Source organism: Tenebrio molitor, chromosome 2, assembly GCF_963966145.1.
Source record: "Tenebrio molitor chromosome 2, icTenMoli1.1, whole genome shotgun sequence".
NCBI lineage: Eukaryota > Metazoa > Arthropoda > Insecta > Coleoptera > Tenebrionidae > Tenebrio > Tenebrio molitor.
Genome location: NC_091047.1, coordinates 22,805,573 through 22,829,630, shown reverse-complemented (window position 1 = coordinate 22,829,630; position 24,058 = coordinate 22,805,573). Strand labels below are relative to the sequence as shown.

At 34.0% G+C, this 24,058-nt stretch overlaps 3 protein-coding genes, 2 long non-coding RNA genes and 1 pseudogene across 5 annotated transcripts; 2 read left to right on the top strand and 4 right to left on the bottom strand.

Moving 5' to 3' along the window:
- LOC138124705 (myrosinase 1-like) lies at positions 1 to 1,798 on the bottom strand (annotated as a pseudogene).
- A 4,328-nt stretch (positions 1,799 to 6,126) lies between these two features.
- Positions 6,127 to 8,098, bottom strand: LOC138123988 (myrosinase 1-like). Its single transcript, XM_069038871.1, has 7 exons — positions 7,966 to 8,098; positions 7,238 to 7,914; positions 7,087 to 7,181; positions 6,738 to 7,034; positions 6,548 to 6,682; positions 6,388 to 6,494; positions 6,127 to 6,330 (listed from the first exon to the last, which is right to left on the bottom strand). The coding sequence occupies exons 1-7, from the start codon at positions 8,064 to 8,066 to the stop codon at positions 6,207 to 6,209; spliced, it is 1,536 nt and encodes a 511-aa protein (XP_068894972.1). The 5' UTR covers positions 8,067 to 8,098; the 3' UTR covers positions 6,127 to 6,206.
- A 5,336-nt stretch (positions 8,099 to 13,434) lies between these two features.
- LOC138124704 (myrosinase 1-like) lies at positions 13,435 to 15,283 on the bottom strand. Its single transcript, XM_069039848.1, has 5 exons — positions 15,140 to 15,283; positions 14,321 to 15,089; positions 13,833 to 14,270; positions 13,673 to 13,779; positions 13,435 to 13,615 (listed from the first exon to the last, which is right to left on the bottom strand). The coding sequence occupies exons 1-5, from the start codon at positions 15,184 to 15,186 to the stop codon at positions 13,489 to 13,491; spliced, it is 1,488 nt and encodes a 495-aa protein (XP_068895949.1). The 5' UTR covers positions 15,187 to 15,283; the 3' UTR covers positions 13,435 to 13,488.
- A 1,478-nt stretch (positions 15,284 to 16,761) lies between these two features.
- LOC138124123 (uncharacterized) lies at positions 16,762 to 17,594 on the top strand. The gene is made up of 2 exons (XR_011157010.1): positions 16,762 to 17,340; positions 17,393 to 17,594. It is a non-coding gene; the product is annotated as an uncharacterized lncRNA (long non-coding RNA).
- Positions 17,595 to 17,852: 258 nt separating this feature from the next.
- Positions 17,853 to 18,434, top strand: LOC138122727 (uncharacterized). Its single transcript, XM_069037014.1, has one exon. The coding sequence runs from the start codon at positions 17,853 to 17,855 to the stop codon at positions 18,432 to 18,434; it is 582 nt and encodes a 193-aa protein (XP_068893115.1).
- A 2,918-nt stretch (positions 18,435 to 21,352) lies between these two features.
- LOC138124174 (uncharacterized) lies at positions 21,353 to 22,789 on the bottom strand. The gene is made up of 2 exons (XR_011157040.1): positions 22,253 to 22,789; positions 21,353 to 22,187 (listed from the first exon to the last, which is right to left on the bottom strand). It is a non-coding gene; the product is annotated as an uncharacterized lncRNA (long non-coding RNA).
- Positions 22,790 to 24,058: the final 1,269 nt, after the last annotated feature.

Below are 24,058 nucleotides of genomic sequence, written 5' to 3'. Positions count from 1 at the left end.
TTTAATATCTATCTTGTTTATTGGTCGTTTAAATGTAACATGATAATTATTGTATTAATGTTAGTTAATCTTCGCACACGTCTACTAAGCATTTGGTAGCAATTACTTTCTTGAGAAACTCTGTTGATGCTTTGGGGGTTCTTGGTCTATCTGGATCATCGAAATTAACTTGGTAAATGCCAAATTTCTCCCTGAAAAGATTCGTGCAAACGTATTAATCACAAATCGACTTTATTACATAAAACTTACGTGTAGCCATTCAACCATTGAAAATTATCCAACAGACTCCATGCCGTATATCCTGTAACGTTGACTCCATCTTCGAGAATAGCTTGAAGGATGGCGCTCAAATATTCCTGTAATTTTAACATTTTATTATTTGCTATGCCAAAAATATTTCTATGCATACTGTATAGTAATTTATTCTGCCTTGATCGTCGAGTTCTCCATGATCCGAAAAACCGTTCTCCGTGATGACAATTTCAGGATGGTCGTAATTTTCGTTAATCCAGTTCAGAAGTTTTCTCATTCCCCACGGAACAACCTTAAGCCAACTAGAAGCCGAGCTGTTCCACGATCCATCTTGATATGTGGTCACGCTAGTGTCAGCATCCCAACCCGGATTACCAATTGCATAATCGTCGCTCCATTCCGCCAAATTTGTTGAGTAGGTGTTGAGGGAGAAGAAATCAAAAGTTCCTTTAATGTAATCCACTTCCTCTGGCGTAAATTCAGGCAGACGAGACTTTGAGAAACCCTCTTTCTGGCTTCTGTCAGCAATACGGTCGATCATGACTTGAGGGTAGTTGCCATCAGGGTGATAGATTGCGTTAGCGAACCAACCAAACTGAAAAAAAATTATATTTCCAATAAGTTAAATTTAGTGAACAACTCACGGTGAACTGAAGTTTTCTATCGGCGGCCTCTTTGTCTTGGTCGCTGTCACTGGCAGGTTCGTACCACTCTGTATCCACAACCATAGAAACCCTACCATTTTGTGTCGCTCTAAATTCTTCGTCGTAAATGTGGTACGCTTTGGCATGGGCCTTGAGAACAGTGTGCCCGCACAAATAGTCATCGATACCATCCTGACGTATCCCCGGAGGGAAAGCACCGTATCCATAGCCCACCTGACAGAATTGATCAGCCTCGTTAAATGTCATCCAGTTTTTAACATCATCTCCAAACAATGTAAAGGATAGTCTCGCATAATCTGCGAAATATTCCACTAGCGTTTCGTTTAGCCATCCACCGATATCTTCGAGTGGCTTTGGAAGGTCCCAATGGTACAATGGTACAAGGCACTGATGAGGTTTTTGTAGTAATCTACGCCTGCTTGGTTGACTTGATCGGCTTTTCCTGTAGGAAGGATTCTTGCCCAGGAGAAAGAGAATCGGTAGAAATTTGCTCCTAGATTTTTGAGCAAATCAACATCTTCTAGATATTTGTGGTATGAATCGCACGCTACATCTCCATTTTCTCCGTTGGCGATTCTGTCTGGATAAGTGTGTGTAAAATAATCCCATATGTTCTCGCCTTTGCCGTCATCTTGCCATCCACCTTCTACTTGATAAGCGGCTGTTGCGGTCCCAAAAATAAAATTTTCTGGAAATTTTTTATTGATCGGTTCACCAGTGGTTCTGAAAATTTTGGAATTGAGAGTGTTCTCTAAAAATAGTGTGCAAATTACCTCGATAAAATATGAAGCGACAGTAGAAGTAGTGCTCTGGACTTCATCTTGGCAATGTTTTGAAATACTTAAACCGTAGCAAAATTTCAATCGTTTATAAACCCTTTTCACTTATCAGCCGAGTTCGTCAAGATGAAAGATAAATAGAAAAGAATATGATGTCGAGTTTTGATAACGCAAGTTGACACATTTGCTTATGTTTTAATGTCCACAACTACAATTACAAAAATGTGAAATTGTAGAATTCTTTTACAATTCAGATGATCTGTGATGATATTAACAAAGTTTCATTATGTGTGTTATAATGAAATGGAAATGGAAATCTTTGATCCTTTTTCATTTCCCCTACGTGACGCTAATTGAGAATTTTCGAGCTCAAACAACTTGAGGAAATGACAACCGACCAATTCCATTCATCAAACTGACAGACGTAGGACTAGAGATCGACGAGGTCTTAAATTTACCACTAGACCAAATTAAATAGTAGATCTTTAAAATAGAAATTTTTCTGTATGATTGAAGAAAATATCAGGCTTAAGAAGCTCCTTTGTGGAAGTTACTATGGCGCATCTTCATCTCGTGGTTTGTCTGAACAAACAAATTTACAAAGTTTACTAGAAATCAAATCTTTCACTGTTCTCCCTTCTTCATCAAGCACATATAGAGGATTCGTTTAAAAAAATTATGATCAAAAGCGTCTCTAAAAAAAAGCATAATGACACATGGTTACGGACTAGGATTTACATAATTTAACATTCAATTTTTGATTTATAATGTTATTGGAAGGATAACTCGGTGAAATGTTGATAATTAGGACTCATGCATCTAGGAACTGTTCTCAAATCAAAACCATTTTTGTTTTTCGTTGATGACAATGGTTAAATGATTTAGATCAAACCCTACGTTTTCAATCACAGCCGCTTTTGATCATATTTTTTTAAACAGTTGCAACTTGTCAATGAAGAAGATGTTGGCCCAGATAAAAAATTATGTACTATGTTTCGACTAATAAGAAGTGTGTTCTTCGTGACATCTACGAAAATAAAGTTTGAATTTTGATCATTTTAAATTTATTTAAAGAAAAACAGTTTTGTTACGATAAATTTCTATGAGAAATTATATTTTTTTCTTAAAGTACTTTTCCGAAAAAAATTTATTGGTTTTTAAATTTCCCACATATTTTGGTTGCTCAAAGAAAGTAATTTCTTAAGGCAAAATTAAAGTTAAAAAAGAGTCTCGAAAAAACTGAGTTTAAGAGACGGCAGAGAAACGATTAATATGATTTTAATAAACTAGTCCGTTAATACACTATAATTTAGACAAAAGAATTCATTAATATTGAAATTAACAAGCGGTCAACGGAAAAACTGATTAAATGATGTAAAATACAACAAAGTAAACACTGCATCAAGTTAATGTTTACAACATTTAAAATTGTAGTCATTTACGAACAATAAAAACTGTAAAATTTTGAGGTAAAAGTAATATTTATTTTATAAATGTTTCTAATGTATCAAGTGTCACCAATGTGTTGTTCTCAGGTGATTTTTCAAAAAGATTTCATCGTGATTCATGCTTTCCTGATATTGATGATGATAATACTATCTTTTCCTAGTACAACTTTAAATCACGCCTTGTTCCAAATTCCGGAGTACAAACAATTACAAAAGACTGAAAACCAAAAAAAAAATCATACATAAACATAACATTAAAACAATAAAGGACAACGTTATTAAGTATTGTTATTTTTTTAATTAATGAAGCGGGTGTTAAATTAATCAAGACTGTTTTAGATAAAGTTGACTAAAGTTGCAAAAAACCACTTTGCATTTGCAACAGCACTTTTATGATTTCAAATTAATTGACATTTAATAATTTTTGGTACCATAATGTTAGTAATTTATTGAGGACCCTCTATGGGTCATAATTCTTGATTGACAATGGTCGCTTACCCCAAAGAAGCAGCTGTAAATCATAACTGGCGGTACGGTCCTGGATTTGTAAGGTATTAGAGGCCCTTGTAAATCAAACTTCACCACCGTTTAATGATTTCCGTCATTTTAAAATACTACCCTAAAATACTACTGGTTTGTTCGTACTTGATAAATGTCGATTTATTCAGTTATTATCCTAATTTAAATGCCAACTTTTGTATAATCCAAATCTACATTGTCTTGTAGGGGAAATTGTAAGAAAAAAATCCGGATTGCTTTGTTACTTTGATAATAAAACGCTATCAAAGTCAAATTTCACATTTATTTTATTTTATAAAAAATGATTCGGCCATTTCGTACAGCGGAAATTTAAGATTATGCCTTCTAAATTTCAATTTTTTTTACAATTAAAAAGGGTTTTATCGCAAATATACTATACGATGGTCCAGCCTGTATGTTTCCATTTAAAAAAAAGTGACACTTATTTGAAATTACAAGTAATGTTGAAAAAAATAAAAAATTAAGTCGTTTTGTAGTGTTTTTTTAATTGTGGAAATTTTAGAGCTTTATTTTTTATCAATTTTTACAAATAGAATCGCGATAAATTTAATTTGTTATTATTATTAAATTGAAGTGTTTTCAGGAGCGTTTTTATCATGAACCTGGTTCATACTACATAGAACCGACAACAGCATCAATCGAGTCTAGTGAGTATCGAAACCGATAAAATGTCCCTGAAATTTAAGTGTTGTTCAGCTCGAAGGTTCTTAAGAGTAATATATGTTTTAATTAGAGGTTCATTGAAAATTATCCATAACTTGAAGAAATGTCCAAGTACATAGTTCTTCTAAAGTATACAATAAACAAAGTGATCCTTTGTGAAAGAACCAAAGTGGGGTAACCTGCGAGATTCTGTCTGGACGAGCAAGGTTCCAGTGGTAATATTGTCACTATGGGTTCGACTGCATTATCAATTACTTCTTGGAATAAATTTATTAAATAGTGTACGTGGATTTGGTTAATTGGATTGTCTGCTACACCTTTGAGGATTACTTTAAGTCTAGATCAACATCGGTAATAATTGTTCACTCCCACAATTTGGAGTATGAAGACACAGCAAGACGTATGCTATGCTACGCAATTCTGATTGGAATATATTTTGAAGTATTTCTGAATTTCTCTAACAGGATTAATATCGACTTGTTTAAATAAACTATACAGATCAGTGGTTCTTAACCTTTTCAGTCGCCGACACCACATTAATTTTCAAAATGTGTTTTTCATACCAACCCGAAATTTATGCTGAATTTAGTCATGTTGTATATTATTCGAAAGCAGTCCTTTAGTACTTCATTTCCGCTCATAGAAATGTAATAAATATGAAAAATTTAATATAAAAATGCTTTTGAAGCGTACAATGGGCTTTAAAGTCTTTGATGCCTCTTGATGTTCTGGATTCTCTAGGGGCGGCTAGACTCATTTCCACAGAACAAAAAGTATGTTTTCTGAATCAGTGAGTCGATCACGTCCTTTTGTTTTGATTTAAAATAAGATACGCATATGCTACAACACTGAATTAAGAAGAAAATGTGAAATTTGACCAATAGTGCTATTTAAAAAAGTCAACTTACCACCCTTACAAAAACAATATTTTACTGTTGCCGCAGATTTACCCACGTTGTTGTACTTTGAAGTCTAGGTCTTTGGCGATTATACAGGGTGTTAGTAAATGGTTTTGAATAAATTTCAGGGTGAATTCTTTACCAAAAATGTGGCTTAAATCCTAAATAATGTTTTTCGATAAAATTAGTAGTTTTCTCAAAAAAATAAAATAAAAGTAGTCCACTGTTGGAGAATTTCTCTAATTAGTTCTTTTGTCTGCCTAAAATCGCATTCGTTTTGAATTATTTTTTTTTTTTAATTCAACATTCCACGTTTATACACATTTTATAAAAAATACGGATATGTCAGAATACATTTATTTTTCTTTTTTTCTTTTTTTTTGAGAAAACTACTGGTTTTAACGAAAAACTTTATTTAGGTTTTAAGTCACATTTTTCATAAGGAATTCACTCCAAAATTTATTCCCAACCATTTACTAACACCCCGTATATTTTTCATGAAATCGTCAAGAAAGTGGGTCATTTCAAGACGCAGTTGGATCTGGAAAGTGTCACTTTTCAAGCCTAGTCAGTTTTGGCGATTTTTGCCTGCCGAGGCATTTTTACTTTGCAAGTTGATAGTCATTTTACTATAATGGTTATCGTTACCTGGGTGACTGTGTTCGACTTGATGCGACAGAATTTTATTTTTAAAAAGCGATTTCAAAAAAAAATTAATACATTACGCAGCTTGAAAGTGTCTCGGAGGCTTGAAGAAGTACTCGGACGCTTCGCATCCTCGTATTCTTCAACACGCCTCCTCGTCGGCAAAGTATCACTTTCGTAATGTAATATACTATTTTGAAACGTTAACCAAGTACACGAAATAAATTTAAGAAGAGTATCGTAATTGCTTTATTAATATATAGGTTAAAGAAGTAGACGTAACCATGAAAGTGGCAAATGACACAATAACTGCAGTTATTCGCAGACGTCTACTAAACATCTGGTAGTAATTACTTGGTTGTAATAAGCTGCTGAAGCTTTCGGAGTTCTTGGCCTATCAGGATCTTCAAAATCTACACTGTACATTCCGTATTTTTTACTAAAATAAAATTGTTAGGTATGTAATTTTATTTAAAAGTCAATCTTAATCCTCTACCTGTAACCGAGACCCCATTCAAAGTTATCCATTAAACTCCAAGCCGTATATCTCGTAACATTTACACCATCGTCCAAAATAGCTTCAAGCAGACTGCTCATATGTTCCTAGATGAAGTAATGTTACGTATTTGAATTATTACGTCTACGTTAGAAATTACCTTATAAAAATATATTCTTTTATCATCCTGTAGGCCTCCTACGTCAGGGTATCCATTTTCAGTAATGAAAATTTCTGGATTATTGTACGTTTTCCTGATCCAATTGACCGTTTTTCCTAGACCCCATGGTACAATCTGAGAGAAGATTTTTAGTTTAGTCGTAAACAAAAATACAATATGTTTTTATTACTTTAAACCATGGAGGCTCAGTGTCTTCCCAGTCATCGTCAGGGAATACAAGAATATTTAAGTCGCTGTTATAACTGACATCATTTATGTCCGCTTCTTCAATCCACTGTGCATAAGTACCACTATAATAATTGACCGCGACGAAGTCATGAGTTCCCTTAATGTATTCTATTTCCTCATCTGTGAATTTCGGAAGTCTAGAAACTGCATAACCCTGAGCTGCACTTCTTTCGTCGATACGATCTATCATTACTTGAGGGTAGTTACCGTTGACTATAGGATTGGCAAACCATCCATACTATGAAAACACGGATTACTTTAACACTGATTCAATTCAATTATTGTCGTACCATAAATTGAAGGCCTCTTTCAGCAGCTTCTTTATCTTGATCGCTATCACTTGCTGGTTCAAACCATGCAGTATCCATGACGATACCGATCGACCCTGTTGATTGATAAATGACTTTAACGGAATTTCTTTTAGGAATTTGTTTGAATTACCTTGTTGTTCAGCTCGAAATTCTTCATCGTAAGTGTGATAAGCTTTGGCGTGTGCTTTAAGCAAAATATGTGTACATTGATAATCTTCCAATCCAGTAAAGTTGTAACCCGGTGCCATATTACCGTCTCCATATCCTCCCATACATGTCTGCTTTGGCTCATTGAACGTCATCCAATGTTTGACCGAATCTCCAAGTTCTTCATATAGAGTTTTAGCGTAATATGCGTAGTGGTCTATAATTTCTGGATTGAGCCAACCTCCAAGATCTTGCAATGCTTCGGGAAGATCCCAATGGTACATCGTCACCATCGGTTCAATGCCATTGTCGATCAGTTCCTGGACTAAATTCTTGTAATAATCTATACCGAGTTGGTTGACAGGGCTGCCGGCGACTCCTTCGGGGATTACTCTAGACCACGATATTGAAAATCGGTAGAAATCCACTCCTATATCTTTGAGCAAGGCAACATCTTCTTTGTATTTGTGGTATGAATCGCATGCAATGTCACCGTTGTCTTGGTTGACGACGAATGTTGGATTTTCATGGCATATGTGGTCCCAGATGTTTTCGCTTTTACCGTCTTCATTCCAAGCTCCTTCAATTTGATAGGAAGCCGTAGCTACTCCGAATTTAAAGTTCGCAGGAAAGGTACGGTTGATAGCTGCGTTAGCGTTTCTTAAAAAATAACTATCATCTGATGTCAAATATTTTAAAACAATAACTTACTCAAATGTCAAACCATACAGGTACAACAGCCAAACTAGTTTGTAGTTCATCGTGTCGGTTTGTTGTAGGACGCTTAGGTGGAGAAACTTTATATAGTGCATTAACGTACTTGACTTCTATCTTTAAATAATATTCGAGATGAAAATCTTATCAAATTTGATAACAGTGACTAATGTGACTAAGACCAAAGAGCACTTATTGTCAGTAAATTATAATATTTTAATACGTGTTAATTAATTATATAATGAAGGTTACCGAAAACTACTACTGATAACTCTTTTGATTGGTGACAAAGCACACGTCAATATTGCGCGTTCTGGTAAATACATTTTAACTTTGCGTTGGAAATACGAACAAGGAGCACGTAGGAATAGGAATATGGTAGCGTCCAAAATATCGGACTGGAAAAGGCTCTTCTTCGTTCTTTCTTTTGGTTCGCCTTCGGTAATTGATCTAATTATGCTAATAGGAAAACAAGACAATCAAATGGAAAATTACTAGAAGAGTTTAGGTACTCTAAGGTTAAGTAACATAACTAGAACAGTACAGTTTTTGCAGGTGTCAAGCTGCAGGTGTTGTCATCGAAATAATCATCTTTGTTGAATCTCATTTGGGAAAACAAATACAGTCATAGACAAAAGTATGGAATAATAGTATATTATATTATAAGTGATAGAAATGCATCATTATACAAGAGTGAGAATTTTGACCGTCGAGTGCGCTTGCGCACGAGTGGGACACTTCTCACGAGTTTCATAATGGCATTTCGATCACGTGTGATATACGACGTTTTATCTTAGAGGTGCAACTATTGCAAAAATCCAAGAAATGCAGTTTCATTCAAGTAAAATGACAGCTGTCAAATTTAGTCACTTGTGAGTGATTTATGTCAAGTTAAATGGCAACTGTCAAATTAACTCACTAGTGAGTACTTTATCTCACTTGTGATTAAAATTTGACTTCTGTCACCGAAAACAATGGTCTCAGGTAGCTCAAAAACTCCACCTGTAAGATAAATTCCTTTAAAATTAAACAAAATTTTAACAAAAACGGAATTCAAAAATAGTTATTTATGATGTAAGTGTTAAAAGTGAGATTTTATTTTGTAAGTGGGGTAGATTGGGAAACGAGCGCAGCGAGTTGACCAACCCCACGAACAAAATAAAATCACTTTTAACACGTCCATCAATCATCTATTTTTTATACAACTGGTTTGCATTGCATTAAAAAACGCAGTCGTATTTTTGATGTTTATTGACATTTGTTTATTAGAAACGTCAAAAAAGTTTACATTACTATTTGTAAAACACTTTAAATTCCACATTATTGCATTCGTAAACATGGAATGCAAAGAAAACGACGTTAACGATGCCGATATCGACGACAGATTTCCCGCAGATATTGAAAAAGCGGCAAATAGAGCCACTTTAACATTTATAAATAAATAAAAAATAACTAGCGTTAAAAGTTTTTTTTTACTAGTGTTAGAAATACTTTTAACACGGTAGGTTATAAAGAGCAAATTTTAATCAAATTAGCTTCCACTAAAAACATCACTTTTAATGTCAGTTGTATAAAAACATCTTTTTGCTAACTTATTCCTTGCTTCTGATTATTAAATTGAAATTGTTTCAATACATTATCATATCCCACAACTTTACTACAAAACTGGGTTGAATATTTTCGAGAGGACAAAAGTTAACAGGGGGTTGAAAAATTAGCACGTATAGTAAAACCGTATGGCCAGTCTTAAAAAAAACTCACTGTATGTAACGACTTCCATTGCTTGGTCAATGTAAGCAATAAAGTCAGAAAGGTTTGTGAATCGACCACGTTCTGAATATAATCTGTGTTGTGGTAATATTAACGATTTTGAAAGTACTAAAAAAATTGAATTAAATTGAATACTTGAAAATATACTGGGTGATTCAAAATGATTGTGGCCAAGTATGGCAACTATGTACGAAAATGTATGTGGCAACTGTGTGAATGGGGTAGAGTTAATATTTGTATGACATTTCATAAGCGTGCATTTGATTTTTTTAATTCCATTGCACATTGATTTGAAAACTTTCAAAATTGCACGCCTATGAACTGTCAAAGAAATGTCAACTCTACCCTACCCACACAGTTGCCACATAAATTTTCGTACATAGCTGCCATACTTGGCCACAATCATTTTGAATCACCCAATAGTAGGTAGTTCAAGTAGGCTTACTGAACTTATAAATACGAGAACATTTTCTTGGTATCTTTTCTGCAACCGGAGTACTGAAACTTATTTGCACTTAACAGAAATTATATTACACTTGATTTTGGGTAGTTTTCTTCAATGTATTTATGCCCTCCCCCCCTTTATGTGTCCAAATTTATTTAAAAATTATATATTTATTGCGATAAATTTCTATATGAGAGAGTGAACATTGTTTATGTCGTCTTGAGTTAAAAATAAACCTTATTTTGTATATCAGATATCACCAAAGTGTTCCCAGGTGATTTTTTAAATATATTTCATCGTGATTCACGCTCTCCTGATATTAACGATCATACTACCTTTTCGTAGTACAACTTTAAATCACGCGTTGTTTCAAATTCGTATGAAAAAAAATACAATTAAAATTCGGAGATCATAAAATAATCATAGTAAATTATATGTTATTTTTTGTTCGACACTGTCAGAATTTGAGAATATTCTCCTGCGTGTCAAAACGAAACGTCAAGTTAATTTTAAAGATTTTAAACGATTTGGAACCTTTAAGGGGCTCGTCGAACAAAAAAACGTATTCAACACGTTCTTGTGTAAATTGGACTATTTTTAGCGCTCGTGGGCCCACTCGTGCCAAAAAAGCCCAATTTACACACAAACTCGTTAAATAAATAACTATTAATTTGTTGTAGCTAATTTAGGGCGCCTTCAGTGAGTACATAAAGTTCGGAGAAACCTTGCTGGAATTTAGTAAGGGGACACTCTCACACAATAAGGTGATCAAGAATGACTGAATCTGTTGTTGATTTACTTTTCCACATTTGCCCAAAAGATGGAACTACAAGAAAAGATTAAATGGAATTGCTGGCAACATTGTTTTTTTTTACGTAACTATGCTTTCAAAAAATCCCGATTAGGATATGTTGCACGCTAATGATCCTGCACTCTTACAGCTGCTGTTCTACCAAAGCGACCTTTATTATAGTTATTCGCTGCTCAATATTGAAATTCAGAATTTTAAATTGGCAGTGACATTTACAATTGTTAAAAATAGTGACAATTGCACAAAATATTGAATTCGATGTTGCCATTTCATTACATTTTTTTTTTATCCTCAAATTTTTTGTAAAAACAGCGATACCTCTTGGCAATATGCAAAAAAGTGACTCCAATTTTCGTAGCCACTCTGTGTAGGGACCTCAAGTGGATAGTCAACTAATTCCTACAATTGATTTTGCTATCAGTTAATTTCGTTCATTTCCATTAAGTACGTCAAATCGTTTGATTCAACGATATCGCAAGGCCGTCTTTTTGTTTATAAACTTTGCCTCCGAAACCTACAACGAATGCAGCGTAATAACGAATAGTCGAGTCAATGGAGGTTTTTACTTCTTAATCTTCAAGAACATGTCCGATTTTGTTGATTTTTTTTTGGAATATTTGTTTTCATACAGGTGTCCCAAAATTGGCGTACAAACTACTTACTACCTTATCAAGGATACTTAAATGTACATGAAAAAAATATGGAAAAAATGTTTCCGACAAAAAAATTAATTATTTTTATTATTATTATTAACAGTAATACAATGTAAACAAAGATACAGGGTTATTCACGAGAGGGGTATTTCTGAATTTCTTTTTACCGCAACCCATTATACACATTGCAACAATATCTTGATTTCAAATTTTGAAAATAATTATAACTGAATCCACGATGGCTCTTACCTCTGTCTCTTTGACGTTAAAGCAAAAAATTTTTGTCAATTCGAAAAATGTGTTTTACAATAACGACGAAAAGACACATGCTCCTCATTTATGGCGAGTGTGGAAAGACTTCTGTCGCCGCTGCGGATGTTTAGAAGCTGATGGTAGACACTTCGAACACCTTTTACATTAACTTAATTTGTTAATTTATTTGTTGAATTTTGATTAAATACAGGTTATCTGCCAATCTGACATTTCTCACAAATCTATCCAACTTACTTTGATTTCTAATTTAAAAGAAATAACACATTTGATTTAGTAGTTACTGCCATTGGTATTGTTGGTTGCGCCAAAATAAAAATTCAGAAGTACCCCTCTCGTGAATAACCCTGTATATTCGTACATTACCTTGCAATGTTACCGTAGTGGATTTAAAATATTTTTTTCGATTTCCAAAGCTTCTAAATTCTCCATTATGCAGGATTAAATATTGGTAGTCAGTGATCGTGTACTTTGTGATAATATGTACGATTAGAGGTAGCTGTCATTTGGGGGCGTATAAAGACGATTATTGACTAAAATAAAATAAAGAATTATTTTGCTATTTATGGAAAAAAAAACAGTTTTTCACGATATTTATTCCAAAGGGAATATGTTATATTGAAATTGTAGTATAAAAAGTAGTTGTTAAGTTAAAAGTTCTAGTAAAAATTGTAGTTTTCAACATGAAAATACGGTACAATGAAAATCGGGAAATACGTATGCGTTATGTATACATATTATTTACATATAGTTTTGACACTTTAAGACCAATCCCTACTGTGGCATTGGTGCAGTAAAACATGCGTTCGAAGTCCCATTAAAATAGCCATTTGTATTAATTATTGCAATCAAAATATGATATATTCAGAAAGATAAAACTTAAATCTTTGTCTCTCTAGTGTTGTTTAAAAAAAAAATTATTTTGAAAGTTGTTTTACGTCTTGAAGTTGTACATTTTTCTGTATATTTGACCTAAAATTTGTGATGGACATAAACCAAAAATGCAAATTTCAACACTAGAGAGACATAGTTTAATCTTTTATCTTGCAACAAAAAAAAATATAGACAAAAAAAAATTAAATTGCACCAAATTTTAATAGGACTTCGAGACCATTGCAAACAGTAAAATTGTCTCTACTACGTGCTGAAAGCACTCCGCGACGCGTCGTGCTCGCTTTAAAGGTTTCCTTATAAACTTCTGTCATAATATACTATTATTCCATACTAATAAAATTAAATCCAAAAAAAGTGCGACATCAAAATCATGTTTAAGCACAATCGTGAGTACTAACAGCAATTTAACGGAAAAATTGTTCAATTTTAACAATGCGGAAAACAATTTTAGTGGTAAATTCAAGAATTGTCGCTGTATTTTTGTTGAATTCTTCTGATATTACATTGAAGGGAATTACGAATTTATAATTCCCTAGTATAATTCCCAAGGGAGTTATGACTATCATAATGGTTACCGTATCTAAGGTATTACTGACATATTATGGATCAGTGGAATAATATCTATTTTGTTTATTGGTCGTTTAATTGTAACATGATAATTATTGTATTAATGTTAGTTAGTCTTCGCACACATCTACTAAGCATTTGGTAGCAATTACTTTCTTGAGAAACTCTGTTGATGCCTTGGGAGTTCTTGGTCTATCTGGATCATCGAAATTAACTTGGTAAATGCCAAATTTCTCCCTGAAAAGATCGTGCAAACGTATTAATCACAAATCGACTTTATTACATAATACTTACGTGTAGCCATTCAACCATTGAAAATTATCCAACAAACTCCATGCCGTATATCCTGTAACGTTGACTCCATCTTCGAGAATAGCTTGAAGGATGGCGCTCAAATATTCCTGTAATTTTAACATTTTATTATTTGCTATGCCAAAAATATTTCTATGCATACTGTATAGTAATTTATTCTGCCTTGATCGTCAAGTTCTCCATGATCCGAAAAACCGTTCTCCGTGATGACAATTTCAGGATGGTCGTAATTTTCGTTAATCCAGTTCAGAAGTTTTCTCATTCCCCACGGAACAACCTTAAGCCAACTAGAAGCCGAGCTGTTCCACGATCCATCTTGATATGTGGTCACGCTAGTGTCAGCATCCCAACCCGGATTACCAATTGCATAATCGTCGCTCCATTCCGCCAAATTTGTTGAGTAGGTGTTGAGGGAGAAGAAATCAAAAGTTCCTTTAATGTAATCCACTTCCTCTGGCGTAAATTCAGGCAGACGAGACTTTGAGAAACCCTCTTTCTGGCTTCTGTCAGCAATACGGTCGATCATGACTTGAGGGTAGTTGCCATCAGGGTGATAGATTGCGTTAGCGAACCAACCAAACTGAAAAAAAAATTATATTTCCAATAAGTTAAATTTAGTGAACAACTCACGATGAACTGAAGTTTTCTATCGGCGGCCTCTTTGTCTTGGTCGCTGTCACTGGCAGGTTCGTACCACTCAGTATCCACAACCATAGAAACCCTACCGTTTTGTGTCGCTCTAAATTCTTCGTCGTAAATGTGGTACGCTTTGGCATGGGCCTTGAGAACAGTGTGCCCGCACAAATAGTCATCGATACCATCCTGACGTATCCCCGGAGGGAAAGCACCGTATCCATAGCCCACCTGACAGAATTGATCAGCCTCGTTAAATGTCATCCAGTTTTTAACATCATCTCCAAACAATGTAAAGGATAGTCTGGCATAATCTGCGAAATAGTCGACTAACGTTTCGTTTAGCCATCCACCGATATCTTCGAGTGGCTTTGGAAGGTCCCAATGGTACAACGTGACAAATGGTTCGATTCCGTTTGATTTCAAGGCACTGATTAGGTTTTTGTAGTAATCTACGCCTGCTTGGTTGACTTGATCGGCTTTTCCTGTAGGAAGGATTCTAGACCAGGAGAAAGAGAATCGGTAGAAATTTGCTCCTAGATTTTTGAGCAAATCAACATCTTCTAGATATTTGTGGTATGAATCGCACGCTACATCTCCATTTTCTCCGTTGGCGATTCTGTCTGGATAAGTGTGTGTAAAATAATCCCATATGTTCTCGCCTTTGCCGTCATCTTGCCATCCACCTTCTACTTGATAAGCGGCTGTTGCGGTCCCAAAAATAAAATTTTCTGGAAATTTTTTATTGATCGGTTCACCAGTGGTTCTGAAAATTTTGGAATTGAGAGTGTTCTCTAAAAATAGTGTGCAAATTACCTCGATAAAATATGAAGCGACAGTAGAAGTAGTGCTCTGAACTTCATCTTGGCGATGTTTTGAAATACTTAAACCGTAGCAAAATTTTAACCGTTTATAAACCCTTTTCACTTATCAGCCGAGTTTGTCAAGATGAAAGATAAATCGAAAGGAATATGATGTCGAGTTTTGATAACGCGAGTTGACACATTTGCTTACGTTTTAATGTCCACAACTACAACTTTGATCCTTATTCATTTCCCCTACGTGACGCTAATTGAGAATTTTCGAGCTCAAACAACTTGAGGAAATGACAACCGACCAATTCTATTCATCAAACGACAGACGTAGTTTTGTAAGGACTAGAGATCGCCGAGGTCTTAAATTTACCACTACACCAAATTAAATAGTAGATCTTTAAAATATAAATTTTTCTGTATGATTGAAGAAAATATCAGGCTTAAGAATCGCTAATCTTCGTCTCGTGGTTCGTCTGAACAAACAAATTCACAAAGTTTACTATAAATCAAATCTTTCACTGTTCTCCCTTGTGTATCACTAAATGTTATGAATCTCTAAAATCTGTCCAAATCATTATCAATTTCAATGAAAATCTTCATCAAGCACATATAGAGGATTCCGTTTAAAAAAATTTATGATGAAAAGCATCTGTATAAAACAAAAAATTTACATAATTTAACTTACAATGCTTTTGGAAGGATAACTCGGTGAAATGTTGATAATTAGGACTCATGCATCTAGGAACTGTTCTCAAATCAAAACCATTTTTGTTTTTCGTTGATGACAATTATCATAACAATGACATTCACGGTTAAATGATTTAGATCAAACCCTACGTTTTCAATCACAGCCGCTTTTGATCATATTTTTTTAAACAGTTGCAACTTGTCAATGAAGAAGATGTTGGCCCAGATAAAAAATTATGTACTATGTTTCGACTAATAAGAAGTGGGTTCTTCGTGACATCTACGAAAATAAAGTTTGAATTTTGATCATTTTAAATTTATTTAAAGAAAAACAGTTTTGTTACGATAAATTTCTATGAGAAATTATATTTTTTTCTTAAAGTACTTTTCCGAAAAAAATTTATTGGTTTTTAAATTTCCCACATATTTTGGTTGCTCAAAGAAAGTAATTTCTTAAGGCAAAATTAAAGTTAAAAAAGAGTCTCGAAAAAACTGAGTTTAAGAGACGGCAGAGAAACGATTAATAGTTATTTAATAAACTAGTTTGTTAATGAAGGCGATTAATAATCGAAACTGTTTAAAGCACGAACGAGTGTAGCGAGTGAGTGGCTTTAATAGTTGAGATTATTAATAGCCCATTAACAAAAGAGTTGATTACAAAATTTTTTCGTTGACCGCAAACTTTTTTTTTTTTGGTGACAAATTTTGAAATTAAAGCCAAATCAAAACCAATTTCATCTTTTTCCATAAAGATGAGACCTTATAAATACCTTCATTCTTTTTTTGTCCTCAGGGTAGGCCATTTTTAAATTTTTCAACACTTTCTATTCACTTTTCCACAAAGAGTGTCAGAAGACGTCAACTCCATTCACATTCAATTTCACGTAAAAATCACGATTGCTACGGAAATCTAGTTGCCTTTGAAAAATATGACATGCGAATTATAACCAAAAATGTCGGTTTTTGAAAAAGTGAATTTGTAATTGTGCAGTTATGGAGCTATAAAATATAGAAAACCCTGCTGCACTACCTGCTGCAGTGTTGGTATAGTGAATCCAGCCATAGATTCAACTTTTTCAAATATCGTGAAAAAAAGAAATTTCCCTAGACATTAACAATGTAAATCAATAGGGACATTGGGTTGATGCGCTTTAACGTTGGCAGTGTTCGCGCCTTTTTTATTCCTACACCCTACACGGTTCCGACCTGTCAGGTGCCTGTCAGCTTCCTGTCAGCGTGTGTTTGTAGGACGTCAAAGTGTTATAAAATAAACTATTTAATTAAGAATCTTTCGAAGGAAAAACTTTCTTTAAACAATGAGTGGCCTAAGTGATATAACAAATACGGTTCAGTCAAAGGTAAGATTCTTGGTTTTTCGTTTGATTTTAATGAACTGTTTGATAGGCCAAGAGAAGCTATATTATTGTCGCTGGTAATGTGACAGCACAAAAGATGATTGCCAATGCATACACCTATTTTAAGGAAAGAAATTTGTGTTTGGGATCTGCTGTTGAGGTACTGTTGATGATTTACACCTAACACATGATTTTAAGTCTTGTTTTTGTAGGTAACTGCACTTTGTTTGGGTATTAGTAAGAACTCAGTCTTGCAATACAAAGATGCAGTACAAGAGGAGCCTCAGAAAATTAAAAGGCGACGGTCCAAAAACAGTACGACAGATTTGGGTCCAAATATTAAACAAGAAATTCGTTTTGTTTTATATGACATGGTTCATCAGAGTAAGAGAGAAGAAAGGGTGCTTTATTCAATGAGATTTTTTTTTCTTAATTTATGAGTTTATTTTGCATGTAGATTTCTGGGGTCATTATTTTAGGAAATTAAGTGTGTAGAACTAATAATTTTTAATTGTAGAAAAGCATGTTACATTGGATACTTTAGGCCAGGAGCTCACTTCAAAATTTATCTACCATTACAAACGTTCAAGTCTTGCAATACTTTTGAATTTTATTGAAGGGGCAGGACTCATCTTCAAAAGCAAAAAGAATTCATTGGATTACCATTCAGAAATGAATGCAGAAACTTTTGAAGAGTGGTTGCAAGATAAATTATTACCTGCTTTGACGGAACCATCAATAATTGTTCTGGACAACGCCAGTTACCATAGTCGCTTGGAGGAAAAGGAACCAACTTGTGCATGGAGAAAAGCTCATTTACAGACCTGGCTTCAAAATAACAATATCCATTTTTCTGAGACAGATAAAAAGGACACCTTATTAAAGTTATGCAGACAAAATGATAAAAGTCCTGTCTACGTAGCGGATCGTGTTATTCATGAGGCTGGTCATAAACCATTACGTTTGCCTCCATATCATTGTATTTTTAACCCGATTGAAATGGTATGGAGTCAAACCAAGCGAACATATGACAGTGAGGTTCTGAAGAACAAAAATCCAATTTTGGCGTGGAGGACAGCTTTAGAAGGGGTCTCTGCCGAACAATGGACACATTACATAGGTCATACCAATAAAATTATAAGACAATATTTTGAAAAAGAGATATATACGTCTGTTGAGGAGCTGGTGATTAATGTTGACATTGAAAGTGACGATAGTGATAGTGATTTGAGTTTTCACCTAGGTAATGACTAGTTATTTAAAGGGTTTGGTTTATTTGCAGATGTAGCGTTTTGAAGACGAGATGGGGGGGACATTCAACCCCTGATAACTGACAGTATTATAGGTACATGACTAAAATAGATGGTCAAATCACTCAAATCATGCGTTTTTTCCATGTTTACGTTTACCCCATTTTGAGTGAAAATCGATTATGAACAGGGTTCTGACCTGTGTTAGCTTCTTGTACCAGGTGAGATAAAAATAAAAATGTAGAAGTAAACATGTTTTGTCGTTATTTGATTTTCCTGGCCCAAAATTAATTCATGTCAACGTAAGTTAATATTTTAAAACATTCATGTGACATTATAAATTTATTATCATATATAAATTTTTTAGCCTACATCTTACGTTGTTAATTATTATCCTAGGGCACTTTTTCTTTCGAATTCGTTATTAGAATTTACGAAGAATATGTCATCCACGTCTCCTACATTTATTCTGAGACATCCTAAATAAAATCTTAATTCAACGCGTGTATGAAGACTTCATTTTGTAATTTAGTAACATTGTGGGATATTTTAAATTTGCCGCGGTACTATTTTCTTCGCGTAGTACGGGAGTCGTGAAATGAATACTTGACTGTCAACAATCTATCACTGGATAGACTATAAGTGCAAACAATGCATGTTCGAGGTTGTTTATACATCAAAATTTAATCAAAACGTCAAAATCGCAAAAATCGTTGATTAGTGAAAAATAGTGTATCAATGAGGTCCGTTAATACACTATAATTTAGACAAAAGAATTCATTAATATTGAAATTAACAAGCGGTCAACGGAAAAACTGATTAAATGATGTAAAATACAACAAAGTAAACACTGCATCAAGTTAATGTTTACAACATTTAAAATTGTAGTCATTTACGAACAATAAAAACTGTAAAATTTTGAGGTAAAAGTAATATTTATTTTATAAATGTTTCTAATGTATCAAGTGTCACCAATGTGTTGTTCTCAGGTGATTTTTCAAAAAGATTTCATCGTGATTCATGCTTTCCTGATATTGATGATGATAATACTATCTTTTCCTAGTACAACTTTAAATCACGCCTTGTTCCAAATTCCGGAGTACAAACAATTACAAAAGACTGAAAACCAAAAAAAAATCATACATAAACATAACATTAAAACAATAAAGGACAACGTTATTAAGTATTGTTATTTTTTTTAATTAATGTTAAATTAATCAAGACTGTTTTAGATAAAGTTGACTAAAGTTGCAAAAAACCACTTTGCATTTGCAACAGCACTTTTATGATTTCAAATTAATTGACATTTAATAATTTTTGGTATCATAATGTTAGTAATTTATTGAGGACCCTCTATGGGTCATAATTCTTGATTGACAATGGTCGCTTACCCCAAAGAAGCCGCTGCAAATCATAACTGGCGGTACGGTCCTGAATTTGTAAGGTATTGGAGGCCCTTGTAAATCAAACTTCACCACCGTTTAATGATTTCCGTCATTTTAAAATACTACCCTAAAATACTACTAGTTTGTTCGTACTTGATAAATGTCGATTTATTCAGTTATTATCCTAATTTAAATGCCAACTTTTGTATAATCCAAATCTACATTGTCTTGTAGGGGAAATTGTAAGAAAAAAATCCGGATTGCTTTGTTACTTTGATAATAAAACGCTATCAAAGTCAAATTGCACATTTATTTTATTTTATAAAAAATGATTCGGCCATTTCGTACAGCGGAAATTTAAGATTATGCCTTCTAAATTTCAATTTTTTTTACAATTAAAAAGGGTTTTATCGCAAATATACTATACGATGGTCCAGCCTGTATGTTTCCATTTAAAAAAAAGTGACACTTATTTGACATTACAAGTAATGTTGAAAAAAATAAAAAATCAAGTCGTTTTGTAGTGTTTTTTTAATTGTGGAAATTTTAGAGCTTTATTTTTTATCAATTTTTACAAATAGAATCGCGATAAATTTAATTTGTTATTATTATTAAATTGAAGTGTTTTCAGGAGCTTTTTTATCATGTACCTGGTTCATACTACATAGAACCGACAACAGCATCAATCGAGTCTAGTGAGTATCGAAACCGATAAAATGTCCCTGAAATTTAAGTGTTGTTCAGCTCGAAATTATTCCCTATAAAACGATAGAAGTTCGTTGATCATCATTCATAACTTGAAGAAATCTCCCAGTACAGCCACAGCGTGATCAACAATGACTAAGGCCCGGTTGTATAAAGCGATGTCAAGTCGTTGTTAAAGTTAACATAATGTCAAGCGATCTGATTGGAGGATATTTAACATTTTATTTGAATCAGCCAATCAAATGGGCGGATTTCCGACTTGACGCGTTGTTAGCTGACACAATGTTAACTAAGCTTTATACAACCGGGCCTGAGTCTGTTGGCAATGAAGCAATTGAAAAGTAATGGTGTTTTTTGTCTCGTAATTGGCACTGACAAGATTTTTTAACTTGAGACGACCTTAAAAACATATTTTTGACACTAACCCCCAATTTCATAATCAGCCTAAAGTTACTTTAACATTAAAGTTTACCATTTACCATAGAAACATATTGTTGCAACAATCCATTAAAGTTACTTTAAGATAAAGTCGACTCTTTAAGTTTTTATTATGAAACTGGCCCTTAAATGCGTGCGAAATAGTTATTTACATTAGAGTACGGGATGTGAATTTTCCGGCACGACAACTGGTTTCGGGCACGATGGCGCAGCCGAGTGCCTGATTAGTTGGAGGGCCGGAAAATACGTCCCGTACGACATTTGTATTAGACTTTTCGGCTGACCAAAATATTAAATCTTTTAAAAATCAAGACTAATTTTATTGTAGAATTTGACATCGTCAATAAAGAATCGAATGCTGTGGAATCAATTCCTTGACGACCGTGACCGCTCATTTGTTTTTTTCCTAACAAATTATTTGCCGGCTAAATTTTCACGGTCGTGCTTCAAAATTTGATTTTGGTGTATTAATCGAGTGAAAAAAATGTCTAGTATATAATATAGAGTGAGTTAAATGTGACACCAGAGGCAGTACAACTAGTGGCAGGACTAAATTCTGAATTATTACCACAAAATCGAAACAACGTTACATAGGACAATTTCTTCTCACGAAAGTATGTAATAACTATTCTTTAATTCACAAATTTTTAATAAACCATATTTTATTACAGACAGTTTTATTAATAGGTGTTTGTGGTGCCTGTCTCCGAAAGGAGTTATATACTCTGAAAATGAAAAATGTCAAGAGAAGATATTATATTGATAACTGACACAAAAACCAATATTTGTAGATCATTTGCCATTACCAATCCAAACTGGGTTGAAACTGTGAAGAAATATATGGAAGTCAGGTTAAATTGGTATTAATAAAATTGACAAATATTTGAACCTTGATTGCCCTATGGACACAAGATTGAAGTTCCTAAAATGATTCGTGATGACTGATGGCCTTCCTTCAACATCAAAAACAAAATGTACTGTGTTGCAGCTACAGCTCAAACAGTGGTGAGTTGTGTCACAAACTTCGATACAGTGCTTTAATCTACTTGAATTTTTAGCACTTGCTTCCAATATAACTATGTACCAGCAGACAATTCCATCACCAGTACCGTAAGAGAAGCACCAGTACAACATATTGACATTAAACCCAGAAGTAATAAAGCTGACAGTTACCAAATTGTTTCTGCATTGTTCTCTAAAGGGGAGAATTGTAACAATAATGTTTACAACTGTAATTTTACAAAATAAATTATGTTAATAATGTTGCAAATTATTAAAATGTCTTGTACTTAACCACTACTTCCTGGTGAAAACGAATCATCTTTCTTCAGGTGAATACAAGATTTTGGGGTTAGAATGTTTTGTATATTTTTATTTTCCAGTTGCACTTTAGCACTAACAGCTAGTACTGGATAAAGTAGGTACACAAAACCATATATCAACTTCTGTGGTTTAGTTTTATTGTGCAATTTTGCAGATATTCATGAAATACCTGACAATTGTCAAACTTTTTGACATATACAGCTGCCAACCCAATAGGTTGCATTTTCCCTGTTACGATTATTTTCTTTTTCGATCGATATAAATTAAACAAACACATTTATCGGAAAAATTATACAGGGAAATGTGTTTTTTTACACCAAATTAAAGTAACGTATGGACACTTTAATTTTAAATTAACTGTGAAAAGAATAAATCAACGGTGTCCGCACATTTTTCCCGTACTCCACCAGATTTTTCCCACATTCCACTAGAAATTTTTGACATTGTACGGGAAATCGCACCTCCCTTGACCTAAAGTGTAAGGTAACGCTATATTTCCCAGATTGGGAGGCCGAAAAAGCCTTTAAAACACTAAAGCTTTAAGGGTTGCTTAGGTAACAACAAATTCACCTATATTTTGAACAATGATCCTAAATAGACATTGATACAAAATTGATGATAGCAACGAAAGAACAACAATTGACCATTTCTATATCAACGATTAATGACACAGATTACTTCGGAAAAGGTATTTCAATTTACTTTTTTTGTTATAACTTTCAGATTGTAGTGGAGGTATAAAAAAAAATAGCGTATGATACACGTGTATAAGGGCCTTTAAAGCACGCGCGACGAGTTTAAGAGCACGACGCGTAGCAAGTTTCCTTATAAACTTGTATCATAATATACTATTTTTTTTATTGGTAACCAATTTTGCTCATTTAAAACACGCCTGAGCGTGTTTAAATCGAACTTTAAAAAACGCTCTTTTCCATGGAAACATCACCAAACCCGAGAGGACCGGAGAAACGTGAAGTCTAAATGTTAACTCATTTAACATTAAAAAATATATCGTAAAGTATTCGTGGATAACTGGTCTGGCTGCGCCGTCGTGCTCAAAAAATCGCGCGTGTTTTAAAGACCTTAATATCCACTTATACTTTAATATACTAATTTAAGAAAGTTTTAACTTTTAAGTACAGACACTAAAAAATAAAATATTGTATGCACCACGGGAGATATTCATGTTTTTCCCCTCGGTTGACTTATAAACCTCGGGCCAAAGGCCCTCGGTGTATAACCACGAAAAATCATGTTCATATCTCCCTTGATGGATACCTGTAATGAGCAACTTTACTCCGTGATTGTATGGAGTATACCGGTTCTTTTTCCCCTAGGGCAAAAAACTATAGCCAACTCAAGCTTTTTAATTTGTTTTTTTACTCGAGGTGCAGTTTGTAGCCAGAAGGCGAAGCCCGAGGGTCCTACAAAGCACCGACGGTAACAATCATGCAGTACCAAGGTGCAGATACTACCGAGCGATCATTTAAAAAATAAATCGAGCTTGCTTTGGAGCCAATGCTATAACATGGGTTGCCATAGGTAACACGCCGACTTGATTTATTTTTTAATTGATCGCACCGTATTATGCACATGTATTTGCACGATCCAAAAATTTTAATTGAAAAAACCGAAAGGTAAAATAGTATATTATGGTACAAGTTTATAAGGAAGCCTTTAAAGCACGTGCGACGAGTTGAAGAGCACGACGCGAAGCGGAGTGCTTTTAACGTCGCAAGTGCTTTAAAGGCCCTTATAAACGTGTATCATACGATAT

Bases quoted from the DNA above. Each gene is read 5' to 3' on its own strand.
- LOC138123988 (XM_069038871.1), bottom strand. From the start codon at position 8,066: ATGCACTATATAAAGTTTCTCCACCTAAGCGTCCTACAACAAACCGAC. The intron at 6,495-6,547 runs GTAATTTCTAAC...TACTTCATCTAG, and splicing joins AAAGAATATATTTTTATAAG to GAACATATGAGCAGTCTGCT. The intron at 6,331-6,387 runs GTAGAGGATTAA...ATTTTATTTTAG, and splicing joins GAATGGGGTCTCGGTTACAG to TAAAAAATACGGAATGTACA.
- LOC138122727 (XM_069037014.1), top strand. From the start codon at position 17,853: ATGAATGCAGAAACTTTTGAAGAGTGGTTGCAAGATAAATTATTACCT.
- LOC138124704 (XM_069039848.1), bottom strand. From the start codon at position 15,186: ATGAAGTTCAGAGCACTACTTCTACTGTCGCTTCATATTTTATCGAG. The intron at 15,090-15,139 runs GTAATTTGCACA...CAAAATTTTCAG, and splicing joins TCGCTTCATATTTTATCGAG to AACCACTGGTGAACCGATCA. The intron at 13,616-13,672 runs GTAAGTATTATG...CGATCTTTTCAG, and splicing joins CAATGGTTGAATGGCTACAC to GGAGAAATTTGGCATTTACC.